Below are 19,579 nucleotides of genomic sequence, written 5' to 3'. Positions count from 1 at the left end.
GGAAGTTAATTGATTGTTGGTATTGTTACTTGCCACTGGATAATCCTTTGAATATGTCATATCTGTATTTACAGTGGCATGACAATACATGTGCTCCATACAAACTATAAAAGCAGGAGTATCACGATACTGTCCCGCCAAAGTATCGCGATATACGATATTATTGCAAGTTTTTTTTTTTTTTGTTTTGTTGTGTTTTTATTGGTGGGGGTGGTATTTTATTCGATTTCTTCTAAAATTACATCAAATTTCTAGCCTATAATTATAATAACTACTATTAACAGCCAATCCCGCAATATTCAATATCGCTGGGAATAGCGCGAAGACTAAATATCGCGATATATTCGATAATACCGAATATCAGCCCAAGCCTACTTGTAAGCGATGCAGTAGCTCCGCCTAGGGCTGGCCGATAATTCAATATTATCGTTTATCGTCTTTCAGTGGAATCATATCGTGATGATATGACATATGACATTTCTGCTGTCTAAATTGATGATGACAAGCAAATGTTACTTAAAAACTCTCATAATATGAGGTATGGTAGGAATATTATTTGAATATTTCTGTTTTGTTTGACATCACACCTAACATTACCATTCGGTTCAATGAGATGAACAGTAATTTGATTATTTAATGTGATTTCGCATACATGAACCATATCGGGATATCTATTGATATCGAGAAAAATCCTTATGATTATCATGATATTGATTTCAACCATATCGCCCAGCCCTACCAGACACAATGGTGGAAGTAGTTGATGACAAAAAAGCCTGCAGGGGTTTGTCATTATCAATACAAGTATACATGGAATGCACAGGAAATATGGAAGCTAGTGCCACTCCTCTCTTGTCCTCCATCTCTCTCTCTCTCACGCTTTCTGTTTCTATCTCTCCCTCCCTTATATCTGCAGTAACAGCTGAGCTCAGGCCCGCAGGCTGACAGACATCATCGTGTGTGTGTGTGTGTGTGTGTGTGTGTGTGTAAAAGGAGGCAACATCAAAGCGGAGCGCACTGCCTTTGAACTGTCAGACTTCCTCTACTCATTAATTTATTCATCACTCCCTCTCTGTTTCTATCCCTCGCTCTTCTTCCATCTCTCTCTTTCTTCTGCCTCCCTCTCTCCCTTGACTTCTCTCCACTTGCCACTTTCTTCTTCCTCTAATTCTTTGTCTTCCAGTCCTCTGTCCGTTTGTTTTCCTTCACTCCTCCCTCACCTCTTCCATCCGTCCGTCAGCATGTCTGTTTGGCTGTCTGTCACTTCCGCTCTGTTTCCCTGCTCCATCACTCCATTCCTCCCTCCATCTCCTGACCTTGGGTTGTTCATTGATAATTTAGATTTGACTCGAAATTGACTGACTGTAAAATTGTATTGTATTACGTATTTGTTGTATTATTGATAAATACTACACTTGTAGTCTATGGAAAGCCCTTACGTTGAATAAATTCTAATGAGACATTTTGATCAGATGCCACACAAGTATAGATAGTATGGATATGTTCATTATTAATAGTATTACTGTTAATATTATCTATTAATGGAGAGTCGTCAATGGAGAGTTTTAGTGTCCCATGATGGTCTAAATGCTGTTTTTTCTCGAAATCTTTTATTTATTTTTTAGCCGTTACTTTATTTCCTAGCAATCCACATCATACTTAATATTGTCAACTTGCATAAATTCTCACTCACAAATGTAAGTAATTTTACAATTCCTGTACATATTAATTTCCACATATTCATTTTAGCAGAAAGTAATGCTCCAGATGGCTGTAGATCATCTTGCTCTCTTTTAATTGTGCTGTTTTGCAAATAACAGTCTGTAGATAATATTTCCCATCTTCAAAACTATCAGTGTATTATAAATCTGCAATTAGTATGTATTTATTGCGTGTTAAACAATTTGAAGTATCAATTTTAGGTCATTCCCTTAGATCCAAACTGATGCCTAGGCTGGTAACTGGTACCAAAGTCAAAATTTTGGGATAGAGACAACTCTAAAATATGATTCTGAAGATGATGTTTCCTTTCTATTTAAGATTATTTGCCAATTTTTCACACGGCAACTCAGGCCTCTACGGGAAGACGGCGCTCTTATTTTGAAATATTCAAGAGCCCTGGAAAGATCTGTCGCGGCACGCATCCTGCTTTAAATCTTATGGTTTTTTTTCCAATTCTCTAGGTAGCATGAATTTGTTTTTAGAAGCATATGCTAATAAAATGACAATATGCCGCCAAACAAGAGAATTCATTACCCGAAAAACATCAGCGTTCACTCAACATATTGTCTCTTTTTTCCCCTCCATAATAATGTGAAAGCCGGTGTTGGGAGCGATAACGGATGTAAAGCCTCGGGGGAACGCGGAAGGAAATTTAATTGATAGCCACCGCCACTGCAACCTGTTTACTATAAAGACGTTTCATTCCACAGCAGTAGGCATTAACGTGTTGTTTTTGTCCATATTACCATATGATTATGACGGATGCTGCACTGAAACAAAGAACGCACCCCGGAGTAGAGTTTGTATCTGTCACTCGCTCCGGTGTCAGTTTGTCAGTTTTTTTGCAGTTTCCGTTTATTTACCGTATTTCCTCTAATAGTGGCCGGTAGTCAATTAAAAGCCGGGTCTCCGATAATGGCCGGGGACTTATCAAACAGAGGGAATTAGAAATAAAGGCCTGTCTCTAATATAAGCCTGCTTCCAATAAAGGCCTGGTCCCCTTTGCAGTTGAGGTAAATAAAGGCCCGGGCCAATATTAGAGGAAATACGGTATTCAATTCACAAGCCATCTTCTCTATCTTACTAGGCAAATAGGTTTTTAGAGGTGAACTGGATCTCCTCCTATCTTAGTCTGAGCCAATATGGCCGGTAGAGACGCAGCCGAATTGACCAGTGAACACGGTCGGTCATACTGTTATTGTGTAATTATTGTTGTTTTTGTTGTTCATGTTGTTTATTTCTGTGCGCAGGCCTTCAAGCCAGTGGTCGGGAAGAGCCTGCTGTCTTCAGTAACGGCGGTGGAGTTCCTGCTAGACCGACAGCTGGACTTCCTGTCTGACCACGCAGCCTACCAAGCATACCAGGTAACACACACACACACACACACACACACACACAGAATAACCACCATGCCTTGTATCATGCATATTCCCTCCTTTGTATCTGCTGCTGTTCTGTGTGAAGCAGTCTCAGATTCACACACACCGCAACCGGATCTCAGCTGCCAATGAAGGATCATTCATTCACAATTAGTTCTGGCTGGGCTAGATATGACAGCCATGGTCATGTGTGTGTGTGTGTCCTGTGTGGAGCAGGGTGAGGGGTTCTATTCCCCACAGAGCAAGGCACTAAATCCAGTGAGTGTGTGCTGCGGCAGTCTGCCTTGTGAGTCATTTCATAGATGAGTGCACTCACTACTGACTCATAGATCACACACTCTAAGTTGTAGGGATGTGTACTCATTTGCTAGTGTGGTGTGTGTGTGTGCGCGGGTGCATATCTCAGTACCCTGCTGTGCAGCTGAACGCGGCTTCTTGTATTGTGCTGGCTGGAACACTCTGTTCTGCTCACAGGCTATAGCGGAGAATCTCACACACACACACACTCACACACACACACACACACACACACAAAGAGGTAATGACACCTAGTTTAGAGAGACACTAGATGAGAAAGACAAAGCAAAAGCTTCTCTACTGCTGTCCCTATCTCTGAGATAGATAAGGTGTTTATAGCTATACTGTGTTGTTTAATTTATGAATTTTACACTGTTCCTGTTCTCGTGTCCCTTTGTGATTTTGGTTATCTTGTTTCTATTGCCGGCCGTCTTTTTCATAACCCTGAACTGTTTTCAATAACGTCTGCAAAGTCGCACTCCGTTCTTTACTCTGTTAGTATGTTGTCATGTGGCTTGGCGAGGCTTCAGGGACATATTTTACGAGGAGCGCATCGGTTTTCTAAACGTGAGAAATATAGGAGTGAAAGAATGAAGCGAAGGAGTGCGATCCTGTGGAAAGAAACGAGAGCATCCGAAGCAGCTCCCAGTCTCAAGCTGACCATGCTGTTGTTCAGGTTTTAGGGCAGCATGCTTTCCCTGGTGGGAACAAATGCCTATAAGTATTACTGTGTCTTAAATGCAGTTATTAGAGGTCTTTTTTTTCACCATGTAGCCTAATGCCAGGTTTCTTAGCACTGCTCACTCTTAGATGAATCCAGAACAGGGTTAGTAGTACAATGGGCGTCCTATCTGCTAAACACAGTTGGACTTCATGTCCCTTAACAGTTAATGTCCTGGTGTCCTGTTTCTTGTTCTGCCCGTTTATAGTTTGACAGCTTTCATTAGCTATATTCAATCAGATGTAGACTAGTCTTGCCAGCCTTGTTTCTTTAGTTTGGTTTTTAAATTGGTGTTAAATTCAATTCCAGGTAGCCTTTATTCTATTTATTTTTATCTATTCTATTTATTTTGATTTATTCCATTTATTTTTATCAATTCTATTCATTTGTATCGAGTATAGTAGTTGTAGTGTAGTGTAGTATAGTAGTTGTATAGTATATAGTAGTTGTATAGTTTATAGTAGTTGTAGTTGTGTAGTTTATAGTAGTTGTAGTGTAGTATAGTAGTTGTATAGTATATAGTAGTGGTAGTTGTATAGTTTATAGTAGTTGTAGTGTAGTATAGTAGTTGTATAGTATATAGTAGTTGTAGTTGTATAGTTTATAGTAGTTGTAGTGTAGTATAGCAGTTGTATAGTATATAGTAGTTGTATAGTTTATAGTAGTTGTAGTGTAGTGTAGTACAATAGTTGTATAGTATGTAGTAGTTGTATAGTTTATAGTAGTTGTAGTGTAGTTTTTGTGTATTTTGTAATTCCATGTTCTGACTTTTTACCTACCTCATTGTGTGTGTTTTTCGTCATTTATGTGAATTGCTGCTGCAACATTGTAATTTTCCTTTGGGGATAAATAAAGTACTCTATCTATCTATCTATCTATCTATCTATCTATCTATCTATCTATCTATCTATCTATCTATCTATCTATCTATCTATCTATCTATCTATCTATCTATCTATCTATCTATCTATCTATCTATTAAAAAGACTGAAATGTCTGAAACTTGCAAATACCCTGGGATAAGAGTGGCAGCTCAATGTCTAAAATGTAATGACTATTTCTTACTTTTTTTTTTATACAAATTTGATGCCACTTTGTACAACAGCCCTGTCTGCAAACTTACGTCCTTGAAGTGATTCATCAAGTCCTCATTACGTATTCCACCCATCCTCCTCCACAGCAAGTATGAAGCCAGGGTGTGCCTGTGTTGAAAATATATTCCAGTACTATTTTATACCCAGGTCTGATGCAGCCTATCGCCTAAACGATCCCCAGTGTCCTGGCCTATTTACCAAAGAAGGCTGACACACACACACACACACACACACACACACACACAGCTCATATCTGTGATAGTGACAGCCTTAATCGTCTCTCTATGGCGTCCGGCTTGACCTGGGCTGGACTGAATCTCAAACACACACACACACACACACACACACACGTCGACACACTGATAGTTTTATGATTGAAGTAGCTATTATGTGTTTTTGCCCCCATCTTTGGTGCTCAGCTCTCATTGCTGCACCGCTCTTCCCACAGATCACCTGTCAATCACACAGTGTGGGCGGAGCTTAGATTTTCTGCTGATGCAGTTTGAGTTTCTCTTTTCTTTGTCTGCTCAGCCACGGTGACTATCACTATCACTGCTCATGCTAACTACCCACTTCTTCTACTGTTTACTTTACAAATGGAAACGATTTCATGAACTGGATAGGATGAATCATAACTGTGTTAAAACAGTCATTTATTTATATGGAAATGTCATAGATTCGTTTCCTTTTTCATTGAGGAACGTTTTGATGGGAATAAGAAAATCCGTTCTATCTATCTGATGGAGAAGTAGCATAGTCATGGCTGCTGGTGTGACTGCACATCATGGAACATATTCATCAGCATGAAACACTATGAGGAGGAATAGTACGAACAACAACTCCCCCATACATGATTTATTATTAGGAATGAATCTGAATTCTAGGGAGGTAACGCTGGAAAAACCAGTCAACACAAGTCGGGCAATTATTATTATTGCTCATTCTCAAGCAGACATAAACACACTACCTAATTACTACTGGTGAAGCTGCTGCTAGACCGCAAAAGAATACACACACACACACACACTCCTTCACATTCACACACACACACACACTAGCCTTGCCCAGCAGTCATCTGAAGTGAAGGAAAGTGGGTGCCTCACTCACTTCCTGGTGCCGCTGGCTGTAATGAAGTACTCTCTCTCTCTCTCTCTCTCTCTCTCTCTCTCTCTCTCTCTCTCGCTCACACACACACACACACGCACACAGATTCTTCCATTCTTAAATCATCGATGCCCACACAGGGCTGCCTATTCTTTTGGGGACATTTGAACCCTACAAGGCAGTAAAAACACTCTCACACACACACACTCTCTCTCTCTCACTCACACACTCTCACACACACACCCAGAGCAGTGAAATCCTGGCCACTCCTCTCTCTGTTTTTCCAGTTGGACAGGAAGACAGGAGGGAGGAGGAGGAGGAGGAGGAGGAGGAGAAGGAGGAAGAGAGAGGGACAGGAGGGAGGGAGAGAGGGGTGGGGGGTGGGGGGTGGGGGGGGCTACAATCTGTTTGGCATAAACTGTACAATGAAGTCACTGTTTAGTGGGCCAGCCCAGCCGGCTGCTCAACTGTGTGTGTGTGTGTGTGTCTGTGTGTGTGAGTGTGTGTGTCCCCTGCTGGAGAGTTATGGTGTGTGGTGGGGTGTGTGTGTGTGTGTGCATGTGTGTGTGTGTGTGTGGGGGGGGGGACTGTGGCCTGAGACTGAGGGACAGGAGGTGGAGAATATAAGCTGTTGGTGCTGACTCAAGAGTCCGACTAAACTACTCCACACACACACACACACACACACACACACACACACACACACACACTCACAGAATGCGGGAACAGAGCAGTGTGTTTTCCAAATCTGTGTGTCTGGTACCACCCTATAAATTCCACCAGCACCAGTTTCCAATCAGTCAAGCCATTGAGAAGAATAAGTCACTTTCCAAAGCTTCACTAAGTACATGTATTTTCTTCTGTGACTGGAGTTCAAGCATATTAACTAATAATAGAACTGTGTAATAACGACTCAAAAATCCATATGAATGGGTCTAAAATGTAATTAATGTAATAAATTGCATCACATTATTACATTAACTGGTGTTTATTACTTCATAAAGGTGGAACATATCTTAAACTGTGGATGTAATAACAATATATACTAATAATGTAATGCAGTACATAATTTATTTAGTTATTACATGCGTCTTATCCTTATGAGTTGTTACATAATTATAGGATAAGTTACAAAGTAATTATCACCAGTTAATACAATATGTTGATTTGATCACACTTGGTCTGGCTTACTCACTAGTAGTCCTGGAGGTGAAACTGGCATTATTTTATGGTATTATTTTGCATAATGTTATGATGGCGGTTAAAAATGATTATCTTCTCTGTGCACAGGAAGTGATGCGTTTTACATAAAGCAACAAGGAAGGATTCATGGGAATCACAGGCAAAACGCCACAGGAACAGAGCAAGGGCACACAGTGTCATAGGTGTGTTTGGATCAATGTGGAAGTGGGCGGGGCTTAACCCAGAAGTGGGTGTTTTGCCAATTGCCATCGCAATGGTTGAGATATTAAAGCACTGAACTTATGGTTTTACATTGGCATCAATCATAATGAAGTATAAACAGATGTTAGATGTTATATATGCATAAACACAGGTAGTGAAATGTGTGTACTATTTGCAAAGTAGGTACTTGTAGTTGAGGTGGGTTTGGGTTCTGTTTCCAACCCTTGTAAGCATTCAGACCAAGCTGACTGAGGACAGAGTGGGAGGAATGGCAGAGGAGGGAGGCAGCAGCTGCTACACACACACACACACTCTCACACACACACACACACACACTCCTTTAGTGATGTGCAGCTGACAGTCCTGCCTCAGTGCAACTTTATGGCTTCATGCCCCAGAGCGTCACAAATACAAAGCTCTCTCTCTCTCTGTCACTCTCTCTCTCTGTGTCTCTGTTGTCTTGCTTTCTCTCCCTCTCTCTCTCTTTCTCTCGTCTCTCTGTCTCCCCCCCCAACCCCCCCCCCCCCCCCCCCCCGTCACATGCTTCCACATTCATTCCAGTGTCACATTACTCTAGCAACAACATGCCTTGTACTTACACACACACCTGTGGTGTCATTCCACAGTGTTGCTAGGTATGGAGGTATTGCCTTACTGTTTCTAGCTACCAACAACAAACAGTCCTAAAATTAACCTCAGATATAGGGTTACACACACACACTCACACACAGCTTGAAATCAACACCACCACTAGCCAGTGTTCAATCACTCTACTGTACTCTTCTTCTTATGTAGCAGCTAACACACACACACACACTCAAAACATACTGTACACACACACATATACCACTCAAAGTTGCACCGTTCCAGCAACTGAGCAACATCGTGACAGTCAGCGTTACGAGGATCATGATGGCAACAAAGAGAAGACACACACTCACACACACTCTCTCACTCTCTCTCGCCTCGCCTCAGCGTCTCCATGGTAACGAGCAAGTGTTGCTAAATGGAGTGGTGTTCTGAAGCGTTTTACGAGCCATCTGCGCGCGCGTGTGTGTGTGTGAGAGCCGTGTGTGTGTGTAGTATTTATTGCTGTTGCCACGGCATACGTGACGTCTTCATGTCACGTTGTGGTGTGTTTTCAGTGAGTCCACCTGCTGCTGTTGTTGTTCTTGTAGTACAGACTGAATGAATGGCCCATCTCCAGGGGCCGGTTGCACAAAACACCTTAAGTTAAGATTTTCCTTAAAGTCCGAGTTAAGGTTTCATTAAAATAAAATCGGTTGCACAAAACACCCTTAAGTCTTCTCCTTAAGGTTTCCATAAAATGTTCACTTAAGGTTTTGTCCTTATCTTGGTCTTATACTTAAGGAGTCCCTTAAAGTTAGTTAAACCGTTGCACAAAAGACCTTAGCAACCAAAGTAAGGAAAAAAACTTAAGGTACCTCTGACTCTATCTTAACCTCAACATGGCCGAGTTTATGGCGATAAATGAAGAAGCTGTCATATTTATTTTGGACCTCTTGGATGAACCTCTTCACCAGACTTCTTGAATTAATTTCCATTGCAATTTCCTCCCACATTCGTTGTTTTCTGTTATTTGCGGATCAAATTTACTTTTTAGCATGTGCTTTCTTTTATTGTATTCCTCCAGAAGTATAATCTTTTCCTCCTCTGACCAATTTGGTGTTCTTGTCTTCTTTTCTTCTGCCATCAGGCCAACTCTGTGAGGCGATAACAGGTATCACAAGCGCAAGTGCAAGCAAACAAACGGTCTCCATGGCAACTGTAGAATTTTACCGCCGTAAAATCTCTTTCGATGCAGTAAATGCCTTAACGTTTTTCCTTAACTAAGGAAACCTGTTAAGGGATTCTGTGCAACACCCTTAGAAAACTTGAGGGGTTTTGTGCAACCGGCCCCAGGTCTTAGACAGAGTCCCAGGCAATAGCTGGACAAATGTTGAAAAGATTAACATTTCAGTCACTACTGACATGATAGTGAATGTAAACTAGTCCCAAACCGCTTTAAACCTTCACTATAGTCTCTAGTCAGAAGACCAAGCCCCAACATTGCATGTGTACTGTGTTTTGGTTCTCCTCTCCTGATGCCTTGTCAAGGGTGTTTTCCCGCATTGGGCCATTTTTTTTTTTGGGCAGCCACCGAAGCTTTTTCGGTGGCTGCCAAAAAAAAAAAAATGAGGAAGTGAAAAACAAAAACGCCGCTTTTGAATCATTTGAACCTTTGGACCTTTCCCGATCAGCAGAGGGCACGTGTGACTGACACAGCTAGGTAATTGGCCGAGCAGAAGAAGCTGCAACAGATATCCGTTGTGTAGGCAGGACTTCCCACGCCGCCGATTAGCTCAAAATCAGCAACTGTTGCAAAAATTTGGCAACTTTTCCGCTAGATTTACTGACTTTTCTGCCCCTCTGGCAACTTTGTTTATGTGCAACTAGCAACACATTTTTCAGCTGCTTTTTTTTCAGACCGCAGGGGGGAGAATGTTAATGTGTCGGTGCGGTTTTTCATGTGAGAGATCGGCCCGGTCATGCAGATCGAATAGATAGAAGAGTTATTTTTATTTTCACGTTCACGTCTGTGGCAAAACTGGCCTTAATATTCCATTCTGTCATTAAATCAGTCTGGAAAAGTCTTGGATTTAGCTTGAAGAAGCTTGCAGACAACCTGAAGTTGGGTACAGCTGATGCCTCTATTATGCAGATTAGCATATGATGTCATGCAGGCGCGCCAAGGACCCGTTTAACCCACAAATCCTGTGTTAAATTCTACATATTTACATATTGCCATCACTGGACTGTAAAATTGGACTGTAAAATTGAGCTAAAACAAAGTGCAGCCAAGTGTAGAGAGCTGTCTGGACATGCAGGACTACAGAATACACATGGACTCACACATGGTCTCTTTCTTTAGTGGTTCTCAACGTGGGGTCCGGGGACCATCAGGGGTCCTTGAGGGCATTCCAGGGGGTCCCCAGCAAATTGATGAATTGTTAAACTTCATTATTTTGTCATTTTAGACTGACTATTTTGATCATAGTTTCTCTGTTATCTCTCTACCTACAGTACAGATAGTCATGGGATTCTGGACAAAATCATATCTGACAATAAAAATATTCTCAGATTTGGGTCAGAGAGATAAAAATCTCATCAAATGGGGGTCCATGGCCCCTAATCTGGACTAAATTAGGGGGTCCATGATATGAAAAAGCTTGAGAACCACTGCCTTAACATTCCAAAATGATCCATTCTTACATCTTTACATAGGGCTGCACAGTGAATCATGTATAACCTTTAGTTTCCACAATTAATAATCATACAATATCACCTTATGGAACTACTGAAACATTCCATTTAGTTTACAATGGCCTGCTGTTGTTGAAAATAGTAAGGATGTTGATTTAAGATGATGAAACTGCAGTATAATCATTTTGTTCCTCAAATAATTATATTATGTAGCAAAATAGTCAGGATTATCAGTTTAGCCTTCATCGTTCAGCCCTAATTTTCCCATCTGCTGACAGTGGAAATGGCCAAATGTGTAACAGTTAACACAGCTAACGTCATGACAGGCTAACCCAAATACAGTACTGATACATTGTTCACATTGGGTTCTCTGTCTATGTATCCTAATGGCCTGTTTTAGCCACAGTGTGTATTTATAGGAAAGCCTTGTTTACATGCACGCGATCCCAGGTTCATACTCCCCATTCTCTCCGGCCCGATCGGTGGCCATGGCGACCATGTTGCCTCGGTAACCCTGTCTATATGCAGGCCCGCGGTCGGCCAGAATAGACGCCGTAGTAGAAATAGTAGTCAGAACACACACACACACACACACACACACACACATACAGTATGTTTGGTTTCTGGCTCTGCAAAGCTAAACATAGTTATCAAGGCTGAGTGATACCAGCATGGAGGAGCAGGGCATTATGGGGCTGTTTTTGAAAGTGAATTTCACATCACTGTTGTCATGTGGAAACCTCCTAGTTGCTATTTTGGTGATTTTTCATGTTGTAACTTCAGTTGAAGGATTCCATGCATCCTCTATGGCAGTGATTCTCAACCTTTTTCATACAATGGACCCCTAATTTAGTCCATATTAGGGCCACGGACCCCCATTTGATGAGATCTGAAAATATTTTTATTGTCACATATGATTTTGTCCAGAATTCCATGACTATCTGTATTGATATAACAGTGAAACTATGATCAGAACAGTCATTCTTCTACATTCTCTAATTGTGTTCACTTCTTGTAGATGAAATAATGCTGAAGTTTAACAGTTCATCAGTTTGCTTGGGACCCCCTGGAACCCCCTCAAGGACCCCCGGTGGTCCCCGGACCCCACGTTGAGAACCACTGCTCTATGGGCGAAACCTCTACCAAAACTGCATGGTGGTCAAGCTAAAAAAAAACAGACCTAGAGAAACTCAAACTTCATCAACAGAAAGTCAGAGGTCCAACAATGTCATAGTCCCGCCCCCACGCTGCTTGATTGACAGGTGATCTCTGGGAAGTGCAATGCAGAAACACCAGAGACGGAGTCAAAGCAGACTCGGAGTTCTCGACAAGGTGCGGCGCATTCAAACGTGTAATAAGATAGGAGCTTTGTTCGCGGCGACCTCTCTCTCCCGCCGCATATACGGCGCGCTATTTTGAGCCCCGTGCGCCCCCGGAGTCGAGCTCGGTTTTTTCGTTCGCGCGGGGCCCCGGAAACGAGGCCGGTGGGAAACTAGAACACTGCAGCAGGATCTCGCAGATGGGAAGGTGAAATGAAAGGCGTAACCTCATCTCGTCTGCCGCTCTCTCTCTCTCTCCCTCTCTCTCTCTCTCTCTCTCTCTCTCTCTCTCTCTCAGCGCTGTATTGTGAGGAGAAATTAGGATTTTTGTCCAGCAATGTCAACATATAATATTCGGGGTTCCAGTTTTAGTGTCCCATGATGGTCTAAATGATGTTTCAGAGGCTTGTCTTTTTTTTTCTTTTTTTCAGTACACACACATCTATGGAAAGGAGGAAGGATAGAGGGAATCAAGCTAGTAGGAGGGGAGAGAAAAAAAAGGCATGTAGGAATCAGGGCTGTTTTCCGTTTTCTGGGTCAGAGTTGACATGAGGTTTGGCAAAGCTCAAAGCATTTCAGATTCAAACCACTCCTGTAAACACACACACCCACCCACCCACCCACACACACACACACACACACACACACACACACACACACACACACACACACACAGGCAGAGTGTGGAAAGTCCCAGGCAGACATTGTTGTTAAATTGATGGATGGATGGAGTTAGAGCGAGGAACACTGCATCCACTCTGCCCTTCATGAAGGAGGCTCTGTGTGTGTGTGTGTGTGTGTGTGTGTGTGTGTGTGTGTGTGTGCGCTTTAAAAGTGTGTGTGTGTGTGTGTGTGTGTGTGTTTTTATTTGGATGCCTTTTTAGGCGGTGATGACAGATGAAAGTGCGGCATGCTGGGACGGAAACATACCAGTCTGTTCTCGCTGTAGTTATTACAGATATTGACGATTACATACTCAGCACATGTTTTCACACCCAATAATTAGTTATAATACATATTGATGATTATGCACTATTATACAGTACAAGTTTTCAAACCAAATAAGTCATCGTGTCCATATAATTACATATAAAGAATCATCTTGGTTTTTCAACATTTACATTTTCTGACATTTTCTGACACTTTCTGTCGCCATGGCAACGAAGTAACCGAAGCCGCTGCCTGTTGACTTTGTCTCCGGTCGTTAAACAGGACCGCTCACTTCCTCTGGGGGACAGGAAGTGTCTTCATGTCCACTTCCTCCCACCAGCGCAACAAACTCACTTCTTCGTCTGTCAACCGCAGCCCACGGTGAATCCCCGAGTTCACCAGTGCTCCCTCGCACCACTAGCAGCCGACTAGGTGTTTTAGAATAGACGGTGGTTCTCAACGTGGGGTCCGGGGACCGCCAGGGGGTCCTTGCGGGGGTTCCAGGGGGTCCCCAGCGAGTTGATGAACTGTTATCAGCGTTATTTCATTTTCAAGAAGTTAAAATTAGAGAATGTAGAAGAATGACTGTTTGGATCATAGTTTCTCTGTTATCTCTCTACCTACAATACAGATAGTCATGGAATTCTGGGCAAAATCATATCTAACAATAAAAATATTCTCAGATTTAGGCCTTTAAATGGGGGTCTGTGGCCCTAATGTGGACTAAATTAGGGTCCTTGATATGAAAAAGGTTGAGAATCACTGGACTAGGACAAAGTAGCTGGTACACTAAAATAATTCAACATTTTTCTGAATCATAAATTACCAACTATTTCTTTATTGACCTCTGCCACAGGAAAAAATGTTGACATGCAAATGAATCCATTTGTTTTTATTAAATCTAACAAAATATATAAGTCATAATACAAAAAGTGTTTGGATTTGTGTCTATAGTATTTCTGTTTGGATGAAAGGATTTTTTTTCCCCCCTATCTGTGGTGCCTCGCCTTAAAGAAACCATAACACAACCTCAAGGGTTGTTAGTGAAGAGAAGAGCTGATAAACCCAACACACACACACACACACACACACACACACACACACACACACACACACACACACACCAGATAAGCTATGTCTGCTGTGGGTGCGGTGACTGTGGTTTGGTTTTCTCCTCCCCGCCCCTCCTCTCTCTCTCTCTCTCTCTCTCTCTCTCTCTCTCTCTCTCTCTCTCTCTCTCTCTCTCCCTTTTCTTACTTCTCTTGGCACTGTAAATGTTGTTATTGTTCTCTCTCTTTGTGTGTGTGTGTGTGTGTGTGTGTGTCTGGTCCAGCTTTGAAAGTGATTTTAGTTGCTCTCTCCTCTTGTTTTTGTGGTGAGATGTTCCATTAAGCGGCATTACAAGTCTTTTCTTGCTTCTCTCTCTCTCTATTCTTTGCCTTTTTCACTCTACTTCCTCTCTTTCTCTCTCTCTCACCCCATTTGACCTTCACACACACACGCGCACACACACACACACACACACACAGACAGAGAAAGAAAAGCATCTGTTCCTCTCTCCTCTCCGGTGTTTTCCGGCCAGTGCTTTCATTCGAAATGTTTTTTTTGCATATAAACCTGTGTTTGTGTGTGTGTGCACTCATGTGTCTGACCGTGTGTGTGTGTGTGTGTGTGTGTTTGTGTGTGTGTGTGTGTGTGTGTGTATTGAGGCAGAAGGTGCTGTGTGATGTGTGCTAGACGTTGTTTTGTCCACAGTAAACTTCAGAGAGGAGTAGGAGAGAGTTGTATCTCTCTAGGTATCAGAATCACAAGAAAGATTGTGTGTGTGTGTGTGTGTGTGTGTGTGTGTGTGTGTGTGTTGCACTATTGATTGCCACCTGTTGCATGAGAGAAACCCCGCTGCCGCACTTTCACTTCACACACTCCGCTCCTCGGCATCGCAAACAACACAGCAGGGTCTGAAACCATACCGTGTGTTGATATAGGTGTGTGTGTGTGTGTGTGTGTGTGTGTGTGTCTCAGATAGCTCACACATAGCCTGGGGTCATAATTATTTGTGCTGCACCATGTTTCTGCAGGGAGGTTTTTCAATGTATCAGTCTGATTTATTGGATGAGTTTCATTTGAAAACATTAGAATCTTCCACCTGTGTCTGTTTTCATCAGCAGCTTGTTAACCATATAACCAAATAAACAAATCTATATTACGGATCTATATGAGCAAAACAAATAGAGATGGATGACTGACTACCTGCCTGAGTGGCTGGTACAGACTGATGTTCATTTCCTACTAGGGCTGAACGACATTGAAAAAATATCTAATTGCGATTATTTTGACTGATATTGCAATTGCGATATGATTTGCGATATTAGAGGGAATGATCATTTTTACATCATTATTCTCATTTTCATTGAAAAACGTATTAAAATGATTGTGGTGTGATTTTTGCGGGGATCTGTACCAAACAAAGATGTTTTCTCAAGTCTGTAGAATATGATGTGTAGGCCAGGACATCTCTGCAGCACCACAATATTTCATTTAAAATGCTATTTTGACACATTTCACCTTTAACAAATATTGCGATTTGAAAATTGCTGTAGGCCATATTGCGATTTCGATAAAATTTCGATTCATTGTTCAGCCCTGGTTTGCGTCAGTGTGTGTTTGGTGCTAATCCCTACTGTTTTCTGTGTGTGTGTCTTCCAGGATGAGGTGGACAGCCAGAGCCCCGTATTAAGAGACAACCCCCAGCTCCATGAAGAAGTGAAGGGCTGGCTCAAAGACCAGAAGGTCCAGGAGATTTTTATGCAAGGTGAGGCGCTCCGTTCCACTCTATACAGCATCTGGAAGCAGAGAGAAACCGGCTGAGTATCAAAACCCGCTCGTCAGAAGTGGGATTTGAACCTGAACTTGGTTGATGAGTCATTGTGGGTCCTATGTAGTGGTTTTATGTCGTTTTGAAAGGCCAAATCATGTACTTCTCTCTCCTTTGTTTCTGACTTTCATAATGTTACTTTTTTTGGATGAGTTAACATAGCTGGCCAGCAAATTTTGAGACATTCCTGTACTCTTTCAAGTAAAAGCTGTAGAGAACCGAGAAGCTCTGAATGGCTGGAGTCCACTTCTCATCCGTTTTTTCACTTGCCAGGCGGAACTGAAGTGAAATCACACCGGTAGGGAAATCTGGCTGCTGACTTTCCCCGATTACTCAGCTGTATAGGAAGTGAATGGACTTCTGGTGACTTGTTGATGGTGTTGCTCACAGTGTGACAGCTCAGCCAGTCCACTCCACTAATGTGCGTAACAAGGAAAAATACACGGTTCCCACGGTTCCCTCCCTATCCCCTTGATTCCAAACTTTTCGGATGCACTGTACTTGATATACAGAATTCTCCAAGTTCATAGTACAATCCTATAGTACCTACAGTCATTTGTTGTGTCATCAGCAATATCAAATGTTGCTCTTGACTGATTTGATGGGATCTAACATTGGTTGGTTGGAAATCTTTAACAAGTTGGAGCTGCGTTTTCTAATTGTGTTCACTTCTTGTAAATGAAATAATCATAAAGTTTCACAATTCATCAATTTGCTGGAGACCCCCTGGAACCCCCTCAAGTGACCCCTGGTGGTCCCCGGACCCCACGTTGAGAACCACTGTTGTAGAGAGTTGTTCCCATGTCAGCTCATTGACTTTACTTCCAGAATGGAATAAGCTTGGAATGTATAAGGAATTTAAGAGTTCTATCTATATCAATTTATATCACTTTTGTAAAATGACCCTGAAGTTCATCATTTAATAATTCTTTAATGTAGTGGATCCAGTCTGTAAAATTTAAAGTTCCCTGCTATCCTTTAAAAGGGACCATATGTTTTTAACTTTATGCTGCCAGGAGTTTTTTTTTCTATATATATAAATGTTGGCTATCTTATATTGAAATGAAACACTTCAGTGGATTTAGTGTATACACCTACTCTTTTTCACTCATTTGCTCACTTTCTCTCTCTCTCTCTCTCTCTCTCTCTCTCCCCCCCCCATCGCTCCCTCTCTCTGCATGTCTCTCACCCCCAATCCAGGTCCCTATTCGTTGAATGGCTACCGTGTGCGGGTGTACAGACAAGACTCGGCCACCCAGTGGTTCACTGGCATCATTACACACCACGACCTTTTTAGTCGAAACATGGTCGTTATGAATGACCAGGTACGCGCACGCACACACACACACACACAATCACACACACACATGCAAACCTCAGGGTGTGTCTGAAAAACATATGGCCTTGCTGCAGTATTGGGATAGTGTTTCTGTTGCCTCCTTTGCATAGCACATGTGAGAAATGAGATGGGTTTACAGTGTGGGCAGAACACAGACTAGAACAAGAATGCATATACATACCAGGTGTTAATGCAAGGTGAATGGATTGTTCATTATCCAGATAGCATATCCAGATGTAGATCGCATTTTAGTGGTGCTACATGTGGCATTTTTAGACCTCATTATTTTGAGGGCTTGGAGCCAAAGGGGCGTAAGTGCGATTTTGGGCGTATTATGTATCAATTGAAAGGGCTCAGTGAGATCTTTTCAGTGCCAAAAGGACACAACTGACATCATGACCCATAAGTTTTAATTGAACAAAAACTGAAAGCCGTAACAGTAAAAGTAGGGCCCAAAAGGCCGTAACTGCACTTACGCCCTTTTGACACCAAGCAAAAGCCCACTTATGACACTGAACAAGCATTGTGGGTAGAGGATTCTAACAACACTTAGGTCAACTCAAAATGCATGCTGACATAAGTAATGCTAGCATGGCAGCATGATCACATCATTTTTAGTATCCTATTCATATTCTAATTACAGTAAAAAGGTTTATTAAAAAAAATGTATCAATCAATTTGATATGTTCCATGTAGCCTACAGTTTTAAAGGCCTTGGTGAAAGTTGCTGAGCATTACTTCATTATATTCATTCTGATCTTGTTTTATATGTCAGTCTTGATTGAAGTGTAATTGCTAGATTTGTATTAAAATGAATGTGTTTTACAATTGTTTACTTACATACGCCCATATTCTGCATGGCTGTATTGGGACAATGTTTGTGCCAAAAAGGTGTATTTCACTCTTTTGCCATTTAAAAAAAAATTAACAAATATAATTAAACTTAAACTGTAGCAGTATTGTTTTTATAGTAATGCTCAATCTGATAGCACAAAAAATATTGTGCTTAGTATGTGGTAACGGCAGCTGATCCAAGGCTCCTGTAAAATCTACTATAACGCACTTACGCCCCTTTGGCTCCAAGCCCTCGATTTGTACTAATGTCTGTGGTAATGATTTATATATGCTAAAATGCTACACATAGCACCTTTAATACCAGGTGTCACAAGGTCTAAATGCTACTGCTGACACCCGGCCAGTGTAAAGTGTATGCGGTGTGTGTGTGCTCAGGTGCTAGAGCCTCAGAACGTGGACCCGTCCATGGTCCAGATGACGTTTCTGGACGACGTGGTCCACTCCCTGCTCAAAGGAGAAAACATCGGCATCACCTCCAGGAGAAGGTCCCGATCCAGCCAGAACAACAACACTGCCCACGTGAGTACACACACACACACACACACACACTCTGAGCCAATCGCAGCCTGTGTGTGGCCTTAGTTGCTGTGTTGCTATTGTATCTGTGCTGTGTGTTGTCCACTGCTCATCCATTCACTCCTCACCTAGTCTCTGTCTGTTTATCTGTCTGTCCCAGAGACATTGGTCAACATAGCTTCTCCAATCCTTCCCAAGTCTTATGTCAAAGAATTCCAGATATCCAATATTTTACCCTTTTTCAGTCTTGTCTAAATCTGACTTCTTCCTCACGGTGAAGTCTTGGCTGTTTGACCTATGTCTGCTGTCTCCTTCTTTCTGCTTCCACTCTGTATCAATAGAGCTAGCTTTAAAGTAAAGTTCCTATGTGCTTCTTTAGTTTGCTTTACCGCCAAACTCAACACACACACACACACACATTGTAATGTTGTAGACCAATGGGCTCCTTTCCCGCGGCGGCACAGTGCGACTCAGCCGGTGAGGATTTGGTTTTTACTCAGGGATGCAAAATGGCACGTGGAAAGGAGCTCATTGGTTAGTCGGTCAGTCCGTCAACCGGTCAGCCAATCACCGCTGGTCCCGCAAGTCATTAACAGAATCTCTCCTTTTCCCAGTTTCATTCTGTTCTTCTTCTTGTTTCTTGACACATTAAAGACGGCGGGAGGGAGACCCAGCGGGACCACTGGCAACACTCAGGTACTTAATAATTAATTAGTAATTAATTCAAGCACTCCTCATGTCTTCAGTTATTTAAAACATA

General features: G+C 42.1%; 1 protein-coding gene across 1 annotated transcript in view; it reads left to right on the top strand.

The window, feature by feature from the left end:
- The window catches only part of LOC139667869 (probable JmjC domain-containing histone demethylation protein 2C), a 60,292-nt gene that overhangs the window by 4,645 nt on the left and 36,068 nt on the right, over positions 1-19,579 (top strand). Inside the window, 5 exon segments of the mRNA XM_071547343.1 lie at positions 2,973-3,086; positions 15,941-16,046; positions 17,310-17,434; positions 18,679-18,822; positions 19,474-19,515. Of these exon segments, the coding sequence (XP_071403444.1) occupies positions 16,040-16,046; positions 17,310-17,434; positions 18,679-18,822; positions 19,474-19,515 (318 nt within the window). The 5' untranslated portion in view covers positions 2,973-3,086; positions 15,941-16,039.

This window comes from Centroberyx affinis, unplaced genomic scaffold, assembly GCF_046629955.1.
Source record: "Centroberyx affinis isolate AG114_WGS23_722 - 3 ecotype Tasmania unplaced genomic scaffold, CSIRO-AGI_Caff_v1 ptg005838l_1, whole genome shotgun sequence".
Taxonomy (NCBI): Eukaryota; Metazoa; Chordata; class Actinopteri; order Beryciformes; family Berycidae; genus Centroberyx; species Centroberyx affinis.
This window is presented reverse-complemented; position numbering and strand designations above follow the sequence as displayed.